At 35.3% G+C, this 27,760-nt stretch overlaps 1 protein-coding gene and 1 long non-coding RNA gene across 5 annotated transcripts in view; one reads left to right on the top strand and one right to left on the bottom strand.

Annotated features, from left to right (window-relative positions):
- Positions 1-223: 223 nt before the first annotated feature.
- Positions 224-27,705, bottom strand: CXXC4 (CXXC finger protein 4). Of its 3 annotated transcripts, none has more exons than XM_079154707.1 (3): positions 27,446-27,705; positions 23,426-24,765; positions 224-4,909 (listed from the first exon to the last, which is right to left on the bottom strand). In XM_079154707.1, the coding sequence occupies exons 2-3, from the start codon at positions 24,506-24,508 to the stop codon at positions 4,865-4,867; spliced, it is 1,128 nt and encodes a 375-aa protein (XP_079010833.1). In that variant the 5' UTR covers positions 24,509-24,765; positions 27,446-27,705; the 3' UTR covers positions 224-4,864. The 3 variants fall into 3 exon arrangements, with proteins under 3 accessions (XP_079010833.1, XP_079010835.1, XP_079010834.1); XM_079154709.1 differs by lacking the exon at positions 27,446-27,705 and adding an exon at positions 27,252-27,327; XM_079154708.1 differs by lacking the exon at positions 27,446-27,705 and having other exon boundaries at positions 23,426-26,212.
- The window catches only part of LOC306670166, a 111,848-nt gene continuing 107,694 nt past the window's right edge, over positions 23,607-27,760 (top strand). For both annotated transcript variants that reach the window (XR_013766338.1, XR_013766339.1), the window contains exon 1: positions 23,607-23,742. This is a non-coding gene — a long non-coding RNA (uncharacterized lncRNA). The remainder of the gene's footprint in view (positions 23,743-27,760) is intronic.

Raw genomic sequence — 27,760 nt, 5'->3', positions numbered from 1 at the left:
TAACTCAAATTACTGAATTCTTCTTAATCACTCTGTACAATCCAATTTGCTTGCCCTGGCCCAGATATTTTATATTTGCAGGGTTATGCTGGCAGAACAATGCTAATGTTTAATACATTTATAAAAGTCTTCTAGTATACTATATGGACATTAACTCTTTCAACTGTATGAAGTCCCATGTTTGTAATCATGTTAAGGAATCCAAGTTTTAAAACCATGTTCTACATTTTCTGTCATTTATAAGGCATCAAAAAATTAGAACTTTGTACTGAGAAGCAGTGAAATGAGAGTTAAGAACATGCACTACCAACTAATAAGCAACATAGATGAACTACAATATTCCATAATGAAAAAAAAATTTCATCTCAGAGTATTTCTGGGAGTGGCTGAAGACAGGATTCCAGGTAGCCTGCTACTTCATGCACATTAATGTTTTCAAGTACTATTGCCAGGATTTTTCATTCCTGACACAAAGAATGCTTTCTCCTGGCACACTTATGGTGGCAAAAGGAGGAGAAAGATTGGGGTGCATTCAGCTCTTCCCTAATTTAAGAAATACTTTAGATTTTTCAATAAAAACATTTCTTTTAGAAATGTACAAAGATCCTGTTCTTTTTTCTTTTCTTCATCTGAGAAGGAAAGAATGTATAAAGAAAACCAAAAATGAACATCACTGAATATCTTATTTAAGATTTATACACAGTATTCATTCCCCTGACATAAGGGCAAGTGTAGAATTATAAACTTTTTTGTCACAGACAAAAACTAGATCTTCAGGATTGTATGTTCATTGCTTAAAATCCCACAAATAAAAATGTGTTCATGGAAAATAGAGATATTTTGAATACTAAAGTCCTTTATTCAACAACACAGAAATTTCACAAAAACAACTTTACTGGGCAAATTGAAATGATTTTTTTAAGATTTTTTTTTGTTTTTTTTTTTTTTGTTTGTTTTGTTTTTTTTTTTTTTTTTTCAGTTTTGTACATGCCCCATAAGTGATTTTCTTTAATAAATACACTGTTTTCCAAAACTGCTTTTTTAAATAATTGCACAAGCATACATACACCTTACACAAATATCTATTAGAAAATTTAATAGATAACTGCACAGTCAGAATAGGAGAACACTGTGAAAGGAGTACATTTTGTGGCCCATGTTCCTGAAATATCTGGCTATTTTGCAATTGTGAAAATGGAATCCCTCCTAACAGTAGCTGTCTTTTATTCACTAGGAATACAGATCTCAGTGTGAAATGCCAAATTTAATAAAAACAAAATCTGAAACATTTAGCTGTTACATGAGAACCAACTGTTTGATATCACTATGAATCTAACCATGATCAAAGACCCACTACAGCTTTTTGCTGAACATATTTGACCCTGAATAGTGAGTTCATTTAACTGCTTTCCTTTTTTCATTATTTGATTACAGATACTATCAGCTTAAAGGCTTCATATGCTTTAGCATTAATTGCACAACTTGCATGCCGGGGTTCTGAAAGAAAAGAAGGGAGTATTCCTTTCTTTGAGTGATTACTTAATTCCTAATAAGTCCATCATCTCTTGCTCCCTGTAAATGTGTTTAGAAGAAGGAAGTTGAGTGTTAGAGATTAGGCAACCAGGAGACATTTTTATATATGCTTACACTAGGGTAAGACTATTACTATTTTCTCTCCCAAGGATGGCAATGTTACTACTTTGTGAATGTTTCCACTTGTACATGGACAAGCAGAGTCCATTAGAAAACCACTTTGGTCTGAAGGCCTGGGATAAGAGAGGTTTGCATTATGATATTCTCTGATGTTTGGATACCCAGTGACAGCTGAAAAGGACATCTGCTCACTACACCATGTACCTACACCCAAGTATTTTCCATGCTACCCACAAATGCTCCCAGGATGTGGCATCTCCTTGAGAAGACAGGACCCTGTGTCTGTGTACCTCTCTTTACAAAGTGTTTTTAGCTTCATCTGTTACTTTTACATTTTACAGTATACACAATCTATATTCTGATTGCCATGTTCTGAATTTTTTTGATACTGAATATGAGACACACAGTGAGAAAATTTTAAAAGTTACATCTTATTGGTAGTTTAGGATAATGGAAAGTGTAAACCTTCAAGTCTCCACCCTAAGGTGATGATGAGAAGTTCTACAAGTTCTTGGTACATGGACACAGGGAGAAGAATGCTAGGGGACGTCCAAAAGAGTAATATCTTTTCTTCAACATCACCAATGAGAACTTTATATGCATCCTACATTACATAAATAGAGGTTAAGAAAAACAAAAAGTGGGTGATTTAACGAACAGTCTCAAGAATAAAAACATAAAGGAACTAAAGAAAAGCTAACACTGTTCCATTTCAATAATCAACAGATTTTCTTTCATTAAAAAAGTGAACTGACATGTAAAACACCACACTTTACAATATACAGATTCATCAGTTCTTTAAAAAAGCAGACAAATAAAAACACATCAGGACATGCAGTACAGAATGTATTTTAGACTGTCATTACATTGCTATGAGATCTTTATGTTATTGTATACCTAATAAAACCTGAATAGAAGTTTGTTTCAGTTGTATAATAATCATTTTACAAAAAAACAAGGCAAGTTTCCCATTCAAGTGTGAAAGTAAGTTCTCACTTACTTGTAATTAATTAGCAAATTGGTAAACAAAAATAATGTAAAAGAAAATAACATAAAAATGGAACAAGAAAGAACTCATATAGCTTTCATTGGTCCTACAGCAGAAATAAGAAATTCTATCTAGAAACCATCAAAAGAATACATACTAAGTAGAAAGTTATTGCAAACTTAATATACAGCACATTTTAGCTTGTGATTATTTACTTCTCTAAACATAAATGTGTGTAATACATAATGAATTTCCCTCAAAAAGGCATCGTGGCCACAACTGCAGACCATGTAGTGGTACTCTAGGCAAGTTAAGTCACATTTGTCTTTCACATTGGTGTTTGTGTGTGCCTTAAGTCACTCTTCCTCAAAGTTCTCTAATAGTGAAGTGCTCCTTCTGCTTTTTAAAAAATCTTTTCTGTGTTATCTTTTCCCATTCAAAACTACAACTAGATTTTTAAAAATATTCACCTGCTAGTCTTTCCAAAACTTTATACTTCAAACTTCTTACTGCTCCATTACTCTCTCTTCTCAAGTTATTTTTCTTCTTCTGATTTTTTTTTCTAATATGTTTCAACAGGCTCATGGATACAGTGGGCTAAAATAACCAGCTAATGGGTGTAGAACGAAGAAGGTGCAATAATGTGGCAATTATATATTCTATGTATTTTCACTAAACTAAGTTTTATTCCTGAAACTGAAAATAACTTTTACCGTCGAGCCAAAAAATAAAATAAAATGCAAATAATGTTTGTCCTAATAAGACAGCCTTAAGAAGCCTGTCACATTCTGAAAACCAAATCTTACCTTTGAAGGTAGTTCAGGAATTATGAAACACTAGATCTTTTTGAGGGGGGTTGTAGGGGTTGGCTTGCATTTATGAAATTCCACAGACCCTACTGCTCAGGAATGAAAGCATCCAAGAACAAGAATGGGAATGACAGCAAAGAAGCATTCCACTGAGAGACCAGGAGAAGAACACTGGTCCAACTGGGAGGCTAGAGAAAGGAGGAGAAAGAGACAAAATGCCTCATTTCATAAATGTGTCTCTTACTAACTTAAAAATATACCCAGCTGCACCTCAAGGCAGGACTTAACATATTCAACTGTTAAGACACAACTCTCCATTTGATATCACACATGGAATTAAAACATCTGGGCATTCTTTATTAAGTTTTTATTTTTCCTATCAAATGAAAAAAGAAAGAGCAAAATATAAAAAAGGACAAAAACATATACAGCTCATGTTTGGTTGGGAAAAAAAGTCAGTCATGAACTTCTCCCCCTAAGATCTGACACTTTTTACTTTAGCCTAGAAAACACTGGGTGTTCTTTTCTTTTAATAAAAAATTTTACAACTGATTCTGCATTTTTCCAACTACTCTGAGTACTCCGCTTTACAGTGCAACCCAAGACAAGTCAACTACACTAAGTATTTGGGAGGTATACCCTTCTGTACAGCTCGTTTGTAAGCAATGCAAGTGCATAACCACTACTCTAATATAGTGCTCAAAAGATTAATTGAAACTTTCATAACATCTTCCCCTCTTACAATACAACTGAAGGTCATTGCTGGATGCATCGTTCTTAGTCTTGTAAAACTTGGCATCGAGTCTTTACGGAAAGATGCATGGCAAAACAGTGCCAGTGATGTTGCTGCTTCTAGAAACAACTGGCAAAAAATATTTAAAGCTAAAATTTATTGCTCCAGATTTAACTTGCAGAACCATACTGTTGAGTACAAACTGTTAATCTCCATAGATGCTCAGACATGATTGTCTCCTTGTGTCTAAACACACAAAATACAAGCTGCTATCTGTACAGTTTACAGTACCGAAACACATATATTTGAAAATGAAGTATAGATATGTACTTTGCAAAGATACATGATTTTACAGCAGGGGTTTACCCAAACTTATTTTGTACAGCCACTTTCAAAATAGACAACAACTTCACTAGTATATCTAAATTACATCAAAGAAAGAATCAGTGTATTGAAAGGAAATAGACTGGCCAATTCCCCAAGCTCCCAGGTTATTTTTATGTGTCTTTTTTTCTTTTCTTTTCCTCTTTTTTATTTTTTATTTTTTGAAGAAACCCCTATACATAAAATGAAAATAATTTCTGGATATTTTCTTCAGTGATGGACTAAGCAGTTTCTTAAAACAAGACATTAGTTTGCCCTTCATTTCCAAATGCCTTGAAAATAAGATATACTACTGCTTTAAAAGAACCATCGGAATGCTTCAGCGCTGGGAACAGGTGTTCTCTATAAAAAAAGAGCAAGAAAACAAGTTAAGCTTTCTTTCTATGCCAATATAAAATTAGATTTTTCTCCTTTACACTTCAGCAATATTTTTAGTCAGCAATATACACAACATAATGACTTGTATATTTCAACAGCTAATAAAAAAGAAATGTTCAATCTTAGCACATTATAAAATTTAGAATATTAAGCTTAATGCTAATTAACTGAATATAATGATTAAAACATATTGGTCTTTAGAAAATACAGGAAATACAGCCTGATTTAGGTATAGCAATGAAAATAAAGGAAAATAGGGATGCCCATATAATTCTGAGTGGATCATCTTAGTGTCAGGATAACACAGGTAGATTGCACAATCACATCATGGAATAGGAAAGGATTCATTTTTGTTATTTAACTTTTGGCATTAATCACTTTTCCTGATAGACCTTCATTTAATTACTTTTCTATTTCAAAAGATAATCAGCTATGCATGTGGTCTTTAATGTGTGAAATATAAACATTAAAAGCAGATAAAATGACTATAATTGAATTACTCTACCTTTAGCCATGCTAGATAAAATGTGACAAAAATTTAAGCTGAAATTTACACCACTGTTATTTTTATGTACAAAATCACAATATATACATATGTATGCAATCTATACAAGGCTGATGTCAGAATTCAGTGAAGTAACTCTTTATTCTGGATAATTTCTTTAACAGCAGGATAACAAAAATTATCACAACAGTACTACCTATATCATTTAACAATTACTAAATGGTAAAAATATTTCTGTAAATAATCTAATGAGAACTATACTGACATATCACTAAAGTGAATGAGTCTATACTTTGAATAAATTAATATGTATAAAGCAAACTGATACTAACCAATGATACTCACTGGAGTTTAACTACACCTTTGTACACATAAAAACACTAGAAATGACTGTGCAAAATAATAAGCTAGCACTGAAAGTATAAACCGTCCTTCTAACAAAAGGTTATATTTACTATGAGGGTTTTTTCCTTGTTGTTAAATAAATAGTAGCTGAGCCTAGTTTTTTCTGTAATTAACATTCAAAAATTCATCATATCATATCTTTCCTTAAAATTCCTCATCCTGTTCTATTGCATGCATTCTAATGGTATACATGAAACAATCACATTAATAGTGAAGGTATAGAAGGAACAAGTCAACCGTATTTTTTCCTATAGAGGCAAATGGAAGATAGTTGGTTTATTCCTCAGACCAGTCTGACAAGTCTGTGAAAATTAAGATGGCTGTTAAAAATAAGAATATAAATTGATAGATTAAGTGTTGTCAGTATATATATACTCAATGAATGTATATATACTCAATGAATGTAAATACACACACACACCTTGCAGAGACATCTTAAGACAATGTTAATAGTGCTTGATCTTATATTTCAGAAAATACATGAAAAATTCTACCACAAATGCTTTGATAATTGAGATTAGCTTTTATTTACTTTCTCATATGAGTTGCTTGGTTAACGTTCACCTATTGTAATAATGTCATCTAAAATTAAAGTATATTAATTAAGATGTAATTAGAAATTTAAACAAATTAAATAAGTACTTTGGGAAGTAAATCTGCTTTTCACTATTTGCACTAAAACAACCCTTAAAAAAAAAAAAAAAACTGTCCTCATGACCAAAAACAAATTTCAAAATGAATGTATTAAGAATAAATTAATAGGGGGCTGGGGTTGTGGGTCAGTGGTAGAGTGCTTGCTCAGCACATGTGAGGTACTGGGTTCAAACCTAGCAGTACATAAAAATATATCAATAAAATAAAGATATTATGTTCATTTACAACTAAAAAAATTTTAAAAATACATTTACATACCCAATTTATTGAACTCAAGTTTGCATATATATGAAAAAATTAACTTGTGAAGTTTCTTGTCAAAGCACAGGTCTACTATTCTTGTAAAAGTGGTATGGATTTTATTAATATTTTACTCTTATCCTTATGATTTATTCAGTTTTCTCCCCTCTACTTCCCTGTGCATACCTAGATTCCCATAACTGGATATGGCTAGTGAGAAAAATTTCTTTACTACTTTCCCAAATTAACTTTTGAATAATAAAAGTAACAATTATATATCCTGATTACATTTATTTAATCATTACTAAAGGAGTTACACAAAGTAATAAGAAACATCACATATCCATTCTAATATTCATATTTTACACACACACACACACACACACACACACACACATATGTAGTACATGAAAACTTCAAAGTTTATACCAGATGCTAACTTGTTGGGTGATGCCAACTAAGAATAAATTTTGTATGAGTATGCACACTTATATAAATGTAGTCATTTTTAACAAGATAAATCAGATCCAAGTATATCCATGCAATTATAGATCTATGGTTTCACATATGAGAAATAAACATGTGCATATATATTCATATATATTCACATTTATGTGTATATGTATAGCAGTGATGCCAACTTACTCTCAGATGCCAACTGGAAACAAGATTATAAATATATACTTATGTAATCTTATATCTTGATAAACATATATGTTTATGAAGACAAACAGAAAAAATATATGGAGTAAGTAGATTTTTAAAATGAGTTGAAGTCCTTATGCTTTAGATATACTTTTAAATCTCCTTTCTGATTTTCTGTTCTTCCTGTGCCCCTTCCTGGTACTCAATTTTAATTACAATATTTTAAAAATGTAAGCTTATAAAATGCCACCCAGTGTCAAAGGTCATTGTTGTAAAGGAAAAGATAACCATTTCTCAATGCTTGCTAGTACTAAAAATTAAACCATGCAAGTGTGAGAAAAGCAGAACAGGTTTTCATACAAAAATAATCTGTCATAAAATAGCATTTCAGTGATGCTATTTTGTGATGTTACTCTGGACTGTGACACACTGACAATTCATTGCAGAAGTGAGAAGGTAAGCAGAGATACACACTTAAAGAATTATTTTTTCCTTATGTTGAGATCTTTAAGGTCATGAAACCTAAAATGATTAGTTGGGAAATCACCTAAAATAAAATATGTGAGAAAAATTAGGGAAACCATCAGTGCATTAATTGGAACAAATTATCAAGCTATTCACCAGAAATTTATAAAACGGTTTCCCTAACCGTTTCATTTCAGGGTTATAAAAATAGCAAAACTGTTTAGAGTGTGAGAAGCTACACAAAACCGATGTATTACCTCCTACCCAATTTTCTTTATGGTCACTAGAATTTTACTTGAGGTCTGGACTGAGTTCTTTTTAGTCAAGCAGGGTAAAGCAACATTATTCACAGGTGAAGTACTGGGTTCAAATATAAGTTACTATACATATCTGGGGGCACATCTTCACTAATTCTGTTAACTAATGAGGTCATCTTTGTAAGAGGACTATTTTAAATGGTTTGAGGGCTCAGCACACCAATGTGGGAGATTAAGTGACCTGACCAGCTACCTTCAGGTTATATAAATTCAAAGTCCCAGCTGGGGAATCACACTCTTGATGAGATTACAGTGACTTTCTGGATCTCAGTGATTCTTGCAGGGGATAGTTATCCTGAGTGACAGGAAAGTCAGATTCCCCTGGAAGAGAAGGGGGCAGGGAGGTAAAGAATAGAATAGAGTTGATAGGCATTGTTTAAGACAGCCTTCACTGCTCATGCAGGTGCAAACACTGACAAACAGCAGTCTTGCTCCCAGGAGGTTGTGGAGAAACCTGAGGTCCCCCACCCTTTCCCTTTTGGGGACTGCTATAAAGAACGGTAATCCAGAGAACTTATCCACACAGAGGCCCGGTACAAAATGACCTTCAAGCTTAAAAGAATGTCTTCTGTTTCTCCCCTAAATAACTTTTTAAGGTAAGGGAATTTTCTTGAATAAAAGAATGGTATGATCCAAGCTCAAATACATTTTTACATTTACATTTACTTTTTTAAAAAAAATATGAAAATTGTTAATGTCTTTGCTAGAAATAATTTGTTTGATTTTTGTTAAATCAGCAATAAACAGCCTAAAATCATTAAAAATCCTGAAAACTGCCAGTTTAAGAATGCTTCTTTCTTCTTTCTTTCTTGGTTTTTTTTTTTTTTTTTGGGGGGGGCGGGGGGGAAACCTGCCAAATAATCATAAGGACTATGGTGTCTTCTGATCAAGCATGCAACTATATGTTATTATAAGTAATATATCACATCTAATAAGAACTCAGCTCCTAAAAGCGGAAATTGAAAATGGGGCATCTCTCTAAATCCGTATGTATGAGAATATATGGATTGGTCATTCCTATCTACATATAATACGTAAAATGTAGTAGAATTCACAAGACTGAACTTAAAACTAATCACTTTTAATGAAGTTAGACCTATGGTTTCTAAGAACAAATTAAAGAATTCTTGATGCTGAAATGTATCTCGGAAAGCACAAAATTTTAAGTTGAGATAACTATAACGTTAGAATTTCTACAACTAAAATTATATCTATTTTTCCAATATTTATTCATATACTTCCTAATTCAAAAGTTTCAGTGACTCATCTAGACCCTCAGAACTTTACTATAAAACGGATGGCTCAAATACAATGCATTAGGTGTGAAAAATAGTATTTGGGGTGCCATTTTTTTCTTACACTAATCAAAAGGTAATTTTCTATTTTTCCATTTACTATGAATTAAAGAAACAGAAGTCTCATGATGTGAAGTATGATTTTTTTCCAACTAAAATTAAGCAATTTCAAGTGGTTAGCCAGTACATATAACCTATTTTAAGACCTATAGAAATACTATTTTCACTGTGAAGAGTCTTACAAGTTTCTCAGACTCCTGGGTATCTAAGGAATTGAAATTGGAAACCTTCAGTATTTTAGCCTACCTTCCCACACTGGAACTTGAAGAATTTAATGAATTGTTGAATTCTGTAACAGGATGTAAATAAATATGATAAGAATAATAACAGGTACTATTGTTCTCTTTTAGCTACCTGATTATGTTTTCCTGGCTTTTTATAAATCTTTCAAACTTTGGGAGTTCTTTGAATGAACAAAAGTAAAAGGATTGCTGATAGTGGGAAAACTTCTTTTTTTGATTTGATTTATAAAAATGAAAAAATATTGTTACATAGGTTCTTTGCCTTTCTTGCTGACAAAATTTCAAAACCTACTTGAAGAAATGAGACAAAATGTTGCATATACAATTTGTGAATATGAATATACACACATTAATATAAATGAATGCACATTAATAAAAATATTTGAATAATTAATGATTATTTTATAAAAACCGAACAAAGGTGGACATCCTCAAAAATTTTGTGCAGAAATTTTTTCCTAAATCTTACTTTTAAATAAAGTATTTTAAAAATGTTAGTTCCAATACAGTATTAGAAAGCACTGGTATAGCATAGATCAGTAAGTTTGAGAGAACTATTAATTTATGATAAACAATCACATAGCCAGGGGCAGTGGTGCACACCTGTAATCCCAGGGTCTTGGGAGGTTGAGCAGGAGGTTTGCAAATTTGAGCCCAGCCTCAGCAATTCAGGGAGGCCCTAAGCAACTTAGTGAGATCCTGTCTCAAAATAAAAGATAAATAAATAAATTTATATATTTATATATATAAATTTGGCTCAGTGGTTAAATTCCCCTGGGTTCAATCCCTGGTCCAAAAACAAAACAAAGCAAAGCAAAACAAAAACCACAGCACAATAATTTATTATTATTATAAAAAACTTTTTATATTAATACTTTGTTTAAAGCTATATAGATTGATATAATTTCTGTCTTTTAAGTTAAACCTCACTCTCTTCTTTGCCTTGTCATATACATGATATATATATAATACCAGATTAATCTTTCGCATATTTTGGATTTGCATATCATGTATGTCTTCGGTATAGTCAAACCCTATTTTGGCCATTATGCAGATGTAAGCTAAAACCAGCAATCATATCACTACTAACAGAAATACCACAGCACTTTCTAGAGTGATGCACTAAGTAAGTAACTGGATACTTTTTATGACTCACTTTTTTTTTTTTTTTTTTTTTTTCCCCCCCGCACAGGGGATTGAACTCAGGGGCCCTCGACCACTGAGCCACATCCCGAGCCCTATTTTGTATTTTATAGAGACAGGGTCTCAGTGAGTTGCTTACCACCTCGCTTTTGCTGAGGCTGGCTTTGAACTCTCCATGATCCTCCCGGCTTAGTCCCCATGCTGCTAGGATTACAGGCTTGGACCACGTGCCTAGTTTATGACTCAATTTTTTTAAGACCTTAAATATGGTTATAAGGAGCACTCCACTGTTTTGGTTTCCCAGCTGACATTTGTGGCCAGAATTTCTGTGATTAATTGTGGAGGAATTCACTGCCATCCATTCTCTATTGGCTGTTACTCCTGCTCATGCCAGTGAATCTCATTCTCTCAGTCCCCTCCTACACTGCCACCACCACCCTCACAGTCACCACTGAGCTCACAGGTTTTAGAAGGCAAACCTAGCTAACTCTGAAAAAAGAAAGGTGAGTTGATAGATCATACTGTAAAGACATTGAGTCTGCATGTTTGTAGAGGCTGTTAGGAAAACATGGCACTAAAGGAGATTGTATATATGGCGTGTTCCTGAATTAGTAGGAAGGGAAACAGGAGACTAGCACCATGATGCACACTAGTTCAGAAGGGATGCAGAAAGTCACCCACTTTTGGTCCTAGTATCTAATGTAACCACTTCCTTTATGTAAGTCTCCTGATTAATGCTGTGTATAATTATGTTTCAATTAGATTTGGTAAAAATACTTCAAACCATGTCATCTCAACTAATAAGAAAATTTGCTGTAATATAAATGAGTAGTTCAGTGATTAAAATATTCCTGGATATATAAAAATAAACTATAATATGATCATAGCATGGTAAATAAAAAGGACATTTTTTTCAATGATATACATATTAAGTCATTTTTAACCCAATGTGTGAAAGGAAATTAAAAGTAAACTTGAGATCAGAAAGCAAAAAGTAGGTTAATAAAATCTATACTACACTATCAAGAATGACTGAAACATAGAAAATATTTATATACATTCATATGTGTATATTTCATTTGTATGCACATTCATATTACTACATTTGGTTACAGAATCTGAATATATATGTGTGTGTATATACAAATATATATGTGTGTATACAAAAGTTTAATAATTCAACCTTCTCTTGAGGTCCCTCTAATAATTTCTATTGAATGCAACATCACCTCTAGGTGAAATCACTGGTAACTATTGAAAAACAAGACAAAGCTGTTCAACAATTTTAAAAAGTCTGATTAAACTTAGTGAGCTATATCAACTGTATTGCTCTTTTATTGAAGAGAAAAAGAAATATTCACATAACACGAGGAAATGTGAAGTCACTTAAAAAACGACTGAGGCACTATTTAACCTGAATATTAAAGCTCTGATTTGGGCAGCCTCTAAATTTTATTCAAATAAAAAACAATAGTTATGCATAATATCCATAAGTAATTCAAATTATGAGGCTTCTTGTCCTTATTATAGATTTGAGACTATTTTTTGATATTATATAAAAGTGAAAATGATAAGTTTAATAGAAAAGTGTTCTCTCAGGCTAAGTTGAGGAACATTGTGGTTGTAGACACTGAACTTCATTTTCTTCACAATATTTTATGATTTGTGACCAGCTACCAGGATAGACCCAGCCTAGAAATCACTGGATGTTTTACATCCATGAAGTACCAAGAAGAATTTAGAGAACTTTAATTCCAAACATTTCAACCAATTAGATGTTATCATCAAACTAATGTACTTGTTTAAAACTACATTTCTAAGAATAATATGCAGCTTTTGGAGTCTTTCTTCCTCTTTTCGTTCTTTCTTTCCTCCCTTCCTCCCTCTCTTCCTCTCTCTCAGCTATTGGCCATCACACAGAATGCTCCCATTCATAATCACCCACACTTCGACTTTTCAGTATTTCTCCTTAACAATCTTTACAGGTAATAAAATCTTAAGTCAACAATAATTTTAATTTAATTTTTTCAAGTTTTTTTCGTATTTCGTAGCTCTTTAGAAATACATTTTGGTTCATCTACCCTCATTAAGAGGCTATGTATTACAAAGCATTCCTCACTACCAAGGCAACAGCTTATCATGTGCTAGAACACATTCTTGAATACTTAGATTCCAATTTATTCTCAGGAAATGTTCACAGCCTACCTCCTTTTCCATGAGTATCATGTGCCCCATCACTGTGCAAACATTGTCACATTCACTTAGTTAACTATCCAAGTAAATTAGTAAGTTAGGCTTATTAGCCTAACTTTTTTGAGGCACAGAGTTTATAAGAAACAATAATTAATATTCCTTTCATCATCATTCTTCTGGAATATTTTCTGTGTTTAATTTTGCTTTTCCCAAGAAATTCTCCTTATAACCACTTAAAAATTATACTAATATTTTTGAACAATTAGCTGCTTATGAATGTGGGTTGACCTCTGTCTCCCTAAACACCATCATTAATTTTGAGGATTAGTTTTGTCATCTTGGCCTTTCTGTTTCTGAATGCAGATTTGGGAATTATTCCTAAAGAGAATTATTCATTTATTTATCTATTTATTTGGTTATTTGTTTATTTATATTTTTTGACACCAGGAGTGCTTAAACATTGAGTCCCATCCCCAGTACTTTTAATTTCTTATTTTGAGACAGGATCTCACTAAACTGCTGAGACTGGTTCTGAACTTGCAATCTTTCTGCCTCAGCCTCCCGAGCCACCAGGGATTAAAGAGTACACCACCATGCCCAGCTGAGAATTTTCTTTTTTAAAGAAAAGAAAAGAAAAGTTGATTAGTTGCCCTGAAACTAATATTTCCACTATGGTAAATGAAAATAAACAATGCTGAGTTGTTCTAGCAGATCTAAACCCAGATCCATGAAACCTTTTCATAAATTTGAGTAATTAACTATTACTACTTTTTTATTTAAAGGAAACTCAAGACTGACCTGGAGCATGACAATCCTATCTGCCAACATACTCATCCTTTCTGATCTCCCTTAAATCTATAGCAATTCTGTTGCCTGCCTATGTTTCCTCCCTCCCTCCTTCCCTTCCTTTCTTTCTTCCTCCCTCCCTCTCTCCTTCCTTCTTCTATCCTCACTTTTCTCCTTCTTCCGTCCCTCCCTCCCATCCTTCCTCTCTCCCATCCTTCCTCTCTCCCATTCCTTACTTCCTTATCTCTTCCAATATACCCCTTTCTTTTATTCAGGTGAAACAAAGGCTTCCAGTAATCTTAAAAATGTGCCTTGGAATATAGCAAAAACTTAAACTACAACACAGAAATACATGAGGCACCAAGGTAGGGATCATATCAGCCTGTACTACTTGTCTATAGTTGGAGGACTAAACCAAGAATGAACTGAAGAATCCTAAGGCTTTTTAAATAGATGTGACATTGCTTTGGGGGTTTTCAAAAACTTGAATTATATCATCTTAAATCTGTCCATTGCTTCAACTGAAGATTCAAATACAAATAGGGAATGAAGTACTTTGAATGAAGACCTAACTGGACTAGATGAATTACAAGGGTACTGAAAAAATGCAGTTAGGAGTATGGAAAAATTTAGGTTCCTTAAGCCAGAACACATGTATATGTGTGCACATGTATACCCATAGAACTTACTACAGGTCCTAAAGGATTAACAGTTCCTACCTAATGATTTGCTTAATTGAATTAAATTCATCAAGGGTTTACTATGTTCTTAGTAATACGTATTCATGAATATACAACATGGGTATAGACCTGCCTAGAAGAAATAAAGACACACTATTTATACCGACACATTTAAGTTTTTATCCTGTTAATGATATTCAAATACATCTTGGTTCCTCAGTTGTACATTAGTGTTGTTGCTATTACTAGTGTATCTCAAACTTTCTGACCAAAACCAACAGAAAGACATTTTACACAGCAGCCAGTACGTACATAAACATATATTTGGGTAAACATAAATAACTGAACCAGTAGTTTAACAACATATACTACAGGTGATGCACTTGTATCTTTTCTGCTCCATTCTATTCTATTTTCTAGAAATCCTGTTGGTAATCCAACATACTGGTTTCACAGACCACTAATCCACTGTAACCTGCAACTTGAAAAACACACACCACCATAAAAACAGCACACCTCCACATCATTCAAAACCATATTCATGTTAAGAAAACCACACAAGGAAAATCCAAAATAACTCCACTTCACAATGAGTTTAACTCTATATAGAGCAGGCTTACAGGGAAAAAAAAAAAAATCTATTCTAGGGGAAAGAAAACAAATCAGTATTCTCTATTTTGTTTTTCATGGACTAAAAAAGGAACACAAAATATTTAACGTTTAATAGAAGATTCCATGTTTTCTCACTTCTCATCTACCTACATCTCATCTTTATCTTTTTCCTTATTCTTGACTCCATTAAAATCATCACTTACCTCATTTAAGCTATAAGAATGAACATTTTCCATAGAAAAGTCATTCCCTAGCAAAATAATCTTTCTACCACTGATTTACTACCACTATTTATCACTATTTCCACATAATTTAATTTATATGGTCTTCTTTTGAAATTTTATTTTATCTATTTTCACTCTATAAAGTTTTGGAAAAAATACATTTCTTCAGAATTTCCTGAATTTGCTGAAATCTACAGAAATGTCCATCACTCTCCCTGAACTAAGAGCATATATCCCTTTCTTTCCTCATCCTACTTGACCTCTAATATTTTGGTGCTCTATCAATCACCCAGTTATGGTGTCGTGTGTTGGGCGAGAAACAGTCTTTTCAGCATAGTTTTCCTGTAGTTTAACACTATTGTCTACTTTTTCAAGAATGTCCCCTAAAATATGAATTCAAATGCAGATGAGACACAAATTGGATATAATTTTTCTACCATCTTGAAAGTACATTTAGTTATGCTTTAGAAATTAGTGTACCAAGTGTTTCAAAGGTTTAAATAAAAATAATAACATCAGCTATGACAGTCTGCTTTTCTTTATCTCTGTCTTCCACTCCACTCCAGCTTCAGCTCTCACGCATGAGTCAAGTCATGAAAAAAAATTATCTTTCCTCCTTGTTAAATTTTCCATTTTCTACAAAACTTTTATAACTGCTGAAGGAAAGCGTACATGCACATTGCACTTTTGACAAAGTTCCTCCTACATATTGCATTGTACCCTGGCTTGAATATTTTTTTCTCCTCTGTTTTAATCTTTCTTGGTTAGCATTCTAAATCTTTTAGGGCTGATCACCATTCTTTTCCCTAAAAACACCAGCCTATCCTATTACTGGTTAATAACTGTCTTCATTTCACAAACATTATTTTCTTACTAAAAATAAAAAGGAATCTCTTCATAGTCACTTCGCTTTTATCTCATAATCATATTTACCTGTTTTATTTCCTACCTATGCTACTATACATATGTATACATAGTCCAGTTTTCCAATATCTGTTAAATATGTTCAATTTCTATTATTTGTTAAACATGTTCTCCAATTAGAATTCTTGAGAAGCATTTAACCATTTCTTTTTTCCAATGTTTCTCTTGAACTTATTAATTTACATTTAGAATAACTCATTGTTTCTGTCCAAAGAAAGAAAACAAAAGTCAAAGGAAGACATTAGGTCAGTAATGTGAAATGCATGCATACATATGCCTGTGGTCCACCTATGAGAAGATAAGGAAGTGAACAGTGATGCTGTTCCTGTGGTAACGAAGGAGAAAGAGCACTGAATGATTTCAACTGGCTCTCCACGTCTGCTGATGTCACTAGGTAAATTTCTCATTCTTCTAGGGTATTTGACAATACAAGCATGAGAGCAAGCAAACTTTTATCAGTTTATCTCTTCACAAATGAACTCAGCCAGCTCCCTGCAACCTCAGTGATTAACACAAATATTCAAAATATGCACATCACAGTATAGTCTATTTGAGCTTTAACATCTGAAAACTATAAGGAACCTGTTGGTGAAACAGCTATAAATATAGCTCTCTTGAGGTATTTTTTATTGATGACTTTAAAATGAGTCTGAGAAATTACATAGCATCTCTTAGTTTGAAAAACATTAACCTACCTGTAATATAAAAAGGTTATAAGGTACATTGATATCATTACTTTCATCTTACTGATGAGGAAATAAAGTTTAGAGAAGTTATGTTAATGTACTTAACGTTAATCAACTGGTAAATTAGATAAGACTAGTGGCTCTTTCCATAACCTCCTCCCTAACTATGTGATAACATGGTACAAATATAAATTTTAATTGAAGAAAAAAAAGTAAGGAAATGAGTAGTGTATTTCCTGAATATAATTTTTACACTAGTTTTATATCAACTGAAGAAATAACCTTGAAAGTAAGATATTTGAAAAAGTAAGGTTTGCTTTGTCACTAAACTATTTAGTAAGATAGATAGTGAAATAGATGTGTTAAATACTAAAAAAGAGAAAAGAAAAAAAATCACAAGTTTAATTTCATATCCACACACAAATTCTTATGCTCTTAAAATAAATTAAGAGAAAGCCCAGAAGTTTCACAGAGGAAAAAATATTCCTCATAATGTTTTAGAGTAGAAGTTAACAAGCCTGCTGGGATCTTTTTAGCCCCTGCAGAGCTCAGTCTTCAACATTATTAAATGGCTGTCGCATCTGAAGTATGGTACAACATAACTCAATAAACAACAGAAAGCATATGACGCTGAATGGAGGGAGGCTTTTCGATTACACTGCAGAATAATTCAATTTCAGGACAGGTGTTTGCATGTGATAGAACAAGATATGACTCAGGAATAAAATCACCCATGCACCCCTCCCCTGATACTTCCCAACTCCTAAGGATAATAGCATAATACTAGATGAGAAAGTGTAAGAATACTCAGAAACACTGAGAACAAGTAAAGAAACAAATCTATGCATATGCAAAATCCTCAAATTTTACAGATAATTAAAAAAAAAAAAAACCTTTCCCGAAAACAAGTTTTTTAAAAAGTTGTTTTCTAGAGTGTTCTACTCCCTCACACAAGATTATTTGACATTCGAATCAGTGACAGAAAAATCACACTATGAATAAAAGTTAAAGATTTTTTCCATGTATTTTTGGTTTACGTTAGCTGTTACATAATTAACTTAAGGACAGGAGAAAGACTGAAGGTACTCCTTTAAATGAATCTTTAAATAAACATCTTGAATTAAACCTTTCACTTTAGCTAGATATATCTACATGACGAATGCAAGGATTTCTTTTTTCTTTTTCTTTCTTTTTTTTTCAGTATTTTGTATAATGAAAGTAAAATTAAATGTAAGAAGTGGAAGCATGTCCACTTGTGTGAAATTTGTTGAATCACAGAACATTTTGTTAAGTTTTTTCAAAGCAAAGTTAAAGTGCATTGTTTACTGGTAAAAGTTAACTACATATTCAGGACAATCTGACCACCCCTAAGCAATACATTGTAAGAACATTAATAACTTCAGAAGACTTCTTAAAAACACATCTTCAACCTATGCCTGGGAAATACTCAAATAGTTGAATGTTCAACTTTGTATTCCAAGAGTATTCCAACAGTGTTTCCAGCATCCCCCCACCTCTTCTATGGTCCAAACAGAAAATATGGATGAAATGTCCAACCTTTTTGCATACTTTTTGAAGTTTTACCCTTAAAGACTATATTATTAAATAGTTCTCTATCAATTCATAAGTTTGACTATGTAAAACTTAACTTCATGCAGACAGATGGCAAAGACCATTCAAAATACACAAATCTATTCATCAAAAAACTTAAAACCAAATAACTTCTATTACCTTCATCATCAGATAGACTTTCCCTTCTTAGCCAAATATTTTTAACTGATTAAGGTCAAAATTAAATATGAAGTTTAATTTTACTTAATTTGTTCTTTTTGGCCTTCTGTTTACTTCTGTTTTGTTTGAAGATGGCTCAATTTCAAATAAATATTGTTATAATATAATTTACAAACAGATTTTGATTGTTTTGTTATTCCTAATCACCATCTAAAAGATTGTCTGATTTCACATGATGTTTGGTTGGGTGAAATTATTAGTTTTATTGGGGAATTACTAAAAATGTATGTATGCTTCCTTTAAAAAAATTATCATTATATTTAAATTAAAGATAAAACTATGTATTTATCATGCACTATGTATTTATCATGTATACAGAAAAAACTAACTCTTGAATTAAACCTAATGATGGAAGGAGAACATCACTGCACTTAATTACATTACATTTCAATGCATGGGGTACACATCTGTTTTGAGGCTTACTTTAAAGCTGAACCCCTCTGAGTTTTTCTCTTATCATTTATAAATTAACAATCTCTTTGATACATTATTTTCAGGTTATATTCTAATATTTAATATACTGTTATTTTATTTGCTACTAAATAAGTTCCCCGTTCCCTTTTACAGCCAATTATATTTTTTGCATTTTCGTATTAAAAATTTATGTTTCCTACTGGCATGTTTTTAATTCTTGAAGATTGAAAACTCATTTTAAGATTAGGACAGAAAATGACAAATTGAAGAATGTTTCTATTATGATATGAAACATTTATATTTTATCCACAAGATTTTAAAAGTTCCTAACCTTCAAAAGTGTACACAAGTTCAATTATTAACTACTTTTTACTAACTACACAGGTTCTGAATTTGAATGATAAACCTTTTTTATGTGTGGTCTACTGGTGAATTTTCTCAAGAAGCAGGTGCCAACTTCCTGCACAAATTGCAGACAATGCTTTGTCTAGATTTTCACAACTGCTACATGTACGGTTGGGTTGTTAGAACTTAGTATATGTATGAAATATGTCTTCCCCTGCTGCCCTCCAGAAAAACAACAAACAAAAAAATAAACACACTGAATCAAGTTATCAAGTTTGGTATAGTATCTGAATGTTATTCACCACACCCCTTGGAAGATCAACTAATCTCCTGGAACTAAACTATTGTTAGCCTGTACCTTCAGCAGATCAATTTTTAAAAGACAGACAAATAATTTTTCTAAAAGAATGGGCCCATCCTTCTTCTGGTTTTCCAGTTTCTCAATGTCTTCCTTGTAAAGTGGTAGCAGTATGTAACTTGCAGCAAGGAGAGCCAGGAGTGGGGGAGGGGAAACCTCCTGAGGCACTGCTTACTAATGTAATTCCATAAATCAGCTAATGGGAGAGAAACCAGATCTGTGTGGTCTCTAATGTTGTCCCACTGAGATCAATCATGTCACCTGAACAACGTTCAGGGAATAGGAGGTCAGGGTTGCCCATGGAACAACTTTATCCCTTGAGCCACATCAAATTGAGATATTTTTAAAAGTTAGATTTTCATGAACAGAAATCTAAGTATAAATGTAAACACTTTGCAAGAGACAAAGTGTTGTTATATAACTTGGGGCAATAAGGATTATTCTATATAATCACATTTTAAAAAATATCTAGGATCTTAATATTGATCATCAAAGACGAAAGTTTTTTAAAGAAGTTTTTTCAACAAGGAGCACACATTATATGTAATAACTGCTTTTGGTAACTAATGGCTATTGTAATTTTAAATGAACAGTGTCATATGCAAATAAACAGTGTGGAATATCACAAAATACGTTTTATGTACATTATCATACTGAATATTATAAAGGGGTGATTCTATAAACATATTTCTAGGACATTAAATGATGCTTTTAACATTACCCTAATGTAGATTTAAATAGTTTCAAAAGGAATGCTAGAGCGGGGGATTAAAAAAAAAAATTGTGGGCAAGAATCCCAATACATGCATGTCAGTCTGTCTTAATCTCAAATTTATGTGAGATTACGCCAAACTCCTTTGAGATGAAAACAAGTCAAAAGGAAGGGTAAATGAGGTTTGAAGTGATAACTAAGATGAAAAGTTATGATTATGATCCAGATGCTAATTTGTATCCGTATTTTAAAGATAATAAATTTTACTATTGAGTTTACATCTGAAATCCACAGATAAGAACCTTATTGAGTCTCAAATCATTATCCTTAGACAGCAGTCCATCCAATGTCCAAAACACCTTCTCACATGGTGAATTAAATTAGAGAGGGAAAGCAGGTCAGCAGGCAGACTTTTCACTGACCCCAAATCACTGTACCAGACTTGGTTCAGGCACGTATGACCTATCACTCTTCCCTGTATTCAACTAGTTTCTCACAACCACAACTTCTGGTTACACATGGGTTTAAGGCAGCCATGCTGCCACTGCCACTTTAATGACCCAGACAGAATCTTAGAAAATTCTGCAAGACTATCTCTTTGTGTCCAAATAATATTCCACTAATAATCTTAGCATTACATGACAGACCATGCTATCATAGGAAGGAATCTTCAGTTAGAATATCTTGAGAATCCTTCAAAGGGAGAAATTTGTTCCTCTCCTGTCCACACCCTACCTTTTCAAAGATCACAGAACTTTTGTGCATGAGAATTTTAAAAAAGGAAAATAAAAGGTGATTTGTGGTCAAAATGACTAACAATTTTAAACATACAACAAGCTTGTGAGAACACTATAAAAAAAGAAAATAAGAAAATCTATGAATAACGTTAGACTGACACATCAGGATAGAAACTTGTGTAGAAAACCTATTGGTACTCATAGCAAGCTCCTCCAGAGTGGTTACTTAGTACAGAAATCAGCATTATCCAATGGCTCTATCCACTATATACCCTAAATTTGGATGCATGAGTCTAGCTACAGATGAGGCCTAAAATACCAAATCTTTAGTTCTATATACATTTCAAGAGAAAATAAAAGCCATGTAGTCCTCATCAATTGGACATTAATATGAAACTTCAGTATGAACTGAATATATCTCCCATGGCTTTCCAGATCTACAGAAGTTACAATGATTAATCCAGGAAAAAGAATTCAAAAGTTAAATTTTGCCACCTAAGAATACATGAATCTGCACTGTTGTTATTATCTTTGCTTAAACAAAATTGCCAAGGAAATTATAATAAACCACCATGCAGTAAACTTTCAACAAGGACATGATTTCCTTAAATGAAGGAATAAATGCAGTATTTTAATGAAATTGATCATAGTCAATAATGATATCCACATAATATCATTTTTTCAGAATCCCAAAGTGCTATTTGCCTTGACTTATACTAATGAAAGTTTTAAAAAATCTGTATCTTCTTTGTATTCAGATCAGCAACGAGTATTTTAACTCATATTTATCCTTTTAAAAATCACATCACAGTTATTCATAGAGAAAACTTCTCTGAAGAGTGCTCACAATTTTTAAAAGAATGTACACGTATCATTTTTATGATAACTCAAGAGACCCACTCTTACCCTACCATCCAGTCATGAACATCTAACATACTATTCTTAAATTTTTTATCAAGGGACTATGATTACTTGTCCATATATTTTAATAAAACACCAAAACATTTATCTATAATTTCCCATTTTAGCTCTTTTTGTTTTGATCAGGATAATATATGCAATTTTTGTCAAACACATCCACATCTGTATTAATCATAATTAAAAGTATATTGAACAATTACTTATGTGGTCATTTGTACAATGTCTGTTTTAAGAACACATTGATAAAAGAAACTATCATTGACCATATAAGGTATCAACCTGCACTTGGTGTATAGGGCAATTTTGTAACCAAAAAGTGATTACTTTGTCCATTGCTGAGCCCAAGGAAATTTTTTTTTCTTTTGTAACTGAGTTTTAGGAATCATTCAGTTCTGAAACTATGTAAGATTTTTAAAAATAAAATCCCAACACCTGTCCCAAAACTAACCAATGGCATCCCTTTATTCTAAGTCATATCTTCTTAAAAATTGCTGGTGACCATCAGCTTTTTATACTATTCCTGCTTTCTTTAAAAATACCAGATTTAAAAAAAAAAAAAAATCTTGTTGAGAGAAACTGTTCTATAAGAGGGTAGAAAATTCTCTTTCAAATCCAGGTATTTTGACTTCAATGAAAAATAAATATATAAATGCTTGTGTGCCACAAACCGTGTCCTCACTCTTACAATTGGGCCACTAGTAAGTCTCTCTTAGCCAATGAACATTTAGGATGTGATGTGTCCAATTCTTTGGGCAGAGATTTTTTTTTTTTCTTCTTTTAATAAGGAAGAGGGGGACATTTCAAATCACCAAGGGAAAATACTGACCATACTGCATCTGAAACTTCTGATTTTTTAGACCAATTGTATCCCCCCTCCCCTTCCGAGATAAAAAGGAGGGGCACCCTCTCTAGCAGAAGGGCGGTAACACGTGAAGTACAGCTGGGGCGGGCGTTGGAGAGGCCGTGCCCTCCGCAAACCACCTACAACTGTATCTCACAACCTGAATGAAGCTTCAGAAAAGGGGTACTGCATCTTGAAGCCAGACAAGAAGCCCTGCAGGGGAGAGGGGAGGGGAGTGAGGAGGGAAGGGGAGAGACTGGGAAACAAGAAATCATCTCCTCTGACCTCTAGTGAAGTGCCAGGTTTTTTCTTTAGCTCTTCACATTTTCTAAATTTGCAGATCTGGTGTCCCGTTTTGCGGTTCCTGCAACTGCTACAGACGCCACAGTTGATGAGCCTCTTGCAGGGCACGCAGACCCCACACCTTTTCCTCTTCTTCTTGGCCGGGTTGGCTCCGCCAGCTCCCCCTGAGGAGGACGAGGAGGAGGAGGAATGATTCTGCGGGCAGTCTGCCAGATTGGCAATTTGAAACGCACTGTCTGTGACGGCTGCTGAGGCTGCTGCGGGGGAGTGAAGGGCTGTCATGACGATGACCCCTGGAGGTAATGAGATGCCCCCTAAAGCCGGGATAGCGGAAAAAGTCCCCACGCGCTCGGGGAGATTCATTATCTCTGCTTCAGCAGCGCCGCATTTGAGCTTGTTCATGCATTCCCCCGCCAAAGGTCTGCAGTGTTCAGGGGATAAGGTGGAGAGGAAATTAGTATTTGCCATTTGCAACGACGGCTCTGGCGGGCAGCCAGCTTTCCCCAGCCTCTGGGAGTCGTTTCGGTGGTGCATGCTGGTCCTGCTGCCGCCGCCGCCGCCGCCGCCGCCGCCGCCGCCGCCGCCGCCGCCGCCGCCGCCGGCGGGGAGGATCGCCGAGGAGGAGGCGGAGGAGGAGGCGGCGGCGGAGGAGGATTTCCTGCCGCCCCCGCCGCCCCCGCCACCGCCCCCACCGCCGCCGCCGCCGCCGCCGCCGCCGCCCCCTCCGCCGCCTCCGCCCCCGCCGCTGCCCCAGAGCATGGCGGTGGCGGCGGCGGCGGTGGCCGCGTTGTCGCAGTTCCAGGGGGACATGCCGATGCGCGCGGCGGCCGCGGCAGCGGCGGCGCTGCTGGGGAAGATGGGGGTGGTGATGCGCGCGATCTTGGCCGCCTGCGGGAAGGCGCCCCCGTTGGTCTTGTAGAAGGAGGTGGCAAAGGAGCGGTAGCGCTCCATCTCCGAGTTGTAATCCACAAGGCTGTTCAGGGCCCCCTCGGGCAGGTGGCTTTCCTTGGGCAAGCCCGGGGCCTCCGGGCTCGGCCCGGGCTCCACGCAGACATTGGTGTTCATGGTGCAGGGGGGGAAGAAGGGGTGCAGGGTGGAAGTGGGGACCGTCTGGTCCGACACCTGGGTGGGAAAGGGGGAAAGGTGGGGGGGAGGAAAGGGTGTGATGGTGGTGTTGGGGTGGGGGCCGAGGCGGGAGGGGAAAGTGGGTCCGGGTGGGGAGAGCAAGGTGAGGGCTGCTTTATTCCTCTCTGGGGCGCATTTCCACAGACGGTGAATTCCCAGGCAGCGTCTTCTTTTGCATTATCCTCCAACTGTTACAACTAAAATAAAGAAAGTCATTCCAACGGGCTGCACGAGGAAAAAGATTAAAAATAAATAAACAGCCTCCCTCACTACCCCACCGCAGACACCAAAGGCTCCCACATTCTTCTGTCAGGTCGTTTGCATAACAATCATCGAGACGTGACCCCCCATTTCTGCCCCCGCAACACTCCCAACCCCGGCTCCCTCCCTCCCCACAGCAAACCACAGCTCCTCCCCCCTATTCTTGTAACCCTCCTGAGAAAATGTATTAATAGCCAGGATACCCAGGGAAAGTGGGAAGACGGGGGTGACAAATGCTGAGGGAAAAGGGCAATTGGAGTGCTAAAGACATGCAAATCAGGGGTGGGAGGGCGATACTACCTATAAGCAGAGGGCATTTAAACATTATGAAATGTGTGAACAAGTGCTGCCTGGGCATGCAAATGCTGTAAAGTAGAAAACAGCAATGGCCCTATGAGGAAAATGAACAGGAAATTAGCAAATGAAGTACTGAGAAAGTCTACAATACATCCGAGTATAAACTGTAAGCAAACACAATACAACTGAGAGCTAAGAGACTGCCCACATACAATCTGAACTAAAGAGGCAGGGAAAAAAGAACTACCAGCTGCCACAGTGTCCTTCTGTGTCTGCGGTCATTAGTTTGAATCCCAGCACAGCTGGCTCTGTTAGGGTCTTAATTCAATGGACCAAGGACAGGTCTCAATTGTACAAGCCATTTGGTGGTGGGGCTTGGTGGGGGTAAGAGGGTGGTGTTTTACTTGTTTAAAAGAAAGGAAGAAAAGAAAGATGGACTAGATAAAATTTTTAAAAAATAATACAAGCAATGTCACAGGCTTTTAACCAAGTGCCTGCAGCCTCTGTAAGAATATTCCCAATCATTCCTAATGGAGATTGCTGTCTCTTCCCAAGACAAGAGGAAAGCATGGGGCTTTTCTTTTTTTTTTTTTTCCCCCCTTAATGATCTCTTACCATCACTGATTTTTACATTGAGTAAAAGGAAGGGGGTCCCTTGAGGTGTTGTTTACCCAAAGAAATAACCATTTAAATGATTTTTCCCCTTTTGCTCTTTTTGAGAGGAAAGTTTAATGTTAACTGGGTATTTGCATTCATCTCTGGTTACAGGCCATTATTATGCTTTAAGAAGAGGTATTTTAGTTGTTTATTACAGAGGAAGAAGTACATCACAGTCTTTTAAGAAGTAGAGCAAGGACATAAAGTGTATATTCACCTAAAAACCAGTTTCTTTGTTTCCAGATATTTTTTGCCAGAATATCTTTTTGTGACATCTTTTGACGACCACAGATTGGACTAGAATCTAGAGTTCAGAAAATTCTAAATGGGGGCCCAGTAGTCTCAGTCTCAAATATTCAGAGTTTAAAATGGATATCAATTATAGTAATTATGCTTATAATTAGATTAATGAACCATTTATGCCCAAACTCCAAGTGCAAAAACTTCAAGACCTACTGATGAGGCGCCCTAAAAAAGAGGGGTTTATGTAAACAAATCCCTATTAGGCAAAGTAAATCAAGATAAGGAACCTCACCCCAGGCTGGATTAGAAGCTAGCAGGCATCTTTCAATCACAGCAAGTCCCTAATCACTCAGGAACCTCCTCTGTGGTTTCACATTAGGGAAAACTGCTCCCTTCTGAGGTCTGATGGCAATACAAAGGGTGCCCCCAAAATGCTCCTGGCTAAATATTCTTGATGCTTGGAAGGGGGTGGAGGAAGACACAGCAAGAATATGCATATAGCTTCAGTTTCTGCGAATCACATTGTAACTGCAAGACCATAATAACTGCTACTCAGTAAAAACTAGTTATGCCAACCATGCAATAGATATCATCACACTGAGTGGAGGGAAAATTTTCAACATTTTAGTCTTTTGACCTTGTTCCAAAAAAAAAAAAAAAAAAAAAAAAAAGGAAAGAAATAATTTAATGTCCCTTTTTCAGAGTCAGAGTGGTGTTTCCAAACAGAAGCTCTCCTTGCTTTTCTGATTGCCATCATCTCCCTCCTTCCCACCTCAAGGTTTAATGCCACCAGAAACTGTAAAAAATGATTGTACCCAGTATCCAGGTCATTATTGTTTAATCAATGCATCTCTGGAGCATGAAAAAGGTACCTAAGCCACAGCTATTGTTTGCATTTTATTTAAAAACAAAATAAAACACACACAAATAACTATAGTTCTATACCAAAGCTAAATTAGACACACATACTTCATGATCCTGTTTTGCCTTTAAACAATGTGACTGTACATGCCTAAGATTATATGTCTGGTCTACCAGAGACATAGAGATCAAAGGTCATATTTAACATTCAGGAGGAGGGGCGGGTGCAGATTAATTAATAAATTAATACAGCCACGGTTTTTAACTGCTGGAGTCCAGCATTAATAATCTACTTTTACAATCCCAACGGACAGCAAACATTTAAGAGAAAAAAGCCAGAGAAAGAGAAAGAACAATCACTTACCAGTCTCTTTTTATTTGGGGAGCCTTAGAATTTGCAGACGCTGCCAGTCTGCCTTTAATTAGTTGCACATCACCCCCTAACACAAAGAAACACAAATCCAGATGTGTCTTGGCAGCTCCCAATTACAACTTTAATACTTGTAAACAAACTGTTGGGGAGGGGGGGTAAATAAATATGCGGATCAAAAAAAATACCTGTAAATGGCTTTTTTTTTCTTGTTGCAGAGAGAAGGAGGAGGAGATGGTGTTAGTGGTGGGGGTGGAAGGAGGAGGAGGTGGGGGGAGAGGAAAAGAGCCGAGTGTGAGTGTATGTGTGAGAGCGCGGGGCTGTTGTCGGTGGTCTCTCCTCTCCCAGCGCGTTGCTCTCCGTCCGTCTCCAGTCGCTGTGTGCGAGGGAGGGAGGGAGCCGGGGAGTCTCTCCTCTCTCTCTCCCTCTCTCTCTTTCTCACCCTCCCCCCTCTCTCTCTGTTTGTGTGTGTGCGTGTGTGTGGTTGCTGGGGGAGGGGAGCG

The sequence above is a fragment of the Sciurus vulgaris genome (genome assembly GCF_902686455.1).
Source record: "Sciurus vulgaris genome assembly, chromosome: 9".
In the NCBI taxonomy this organism is placed as follows: domain Eukaryota; kingdom Metazoa; phylum Chordata; class Mammalia; order Rodentia; family Sciuridae; genus Sciurus; species Sciurus vulgaris.
The sequence above is the reverse complement of the archived record's forward strand: the minus strand, read 5'-3'. Positions and strand labels throughout refer to the sequence as shown.

Coding starts and splice junctions, on each gene's coding strand:
- CXXC4 (XM_079154707.1), bottom strand. CDS start 24,508: ATGAACACCAATGTCTGCGTGGAGCCCGGGCCGAGCCCGGAGGCCCCG. Junction 4,910..23,425: donor AACCTGGCACTTCACTAGAG/GTCAGAGGAGAT, acceptor CTTTTTTTATAG/AGAACACCTGTTCCCAGCGC.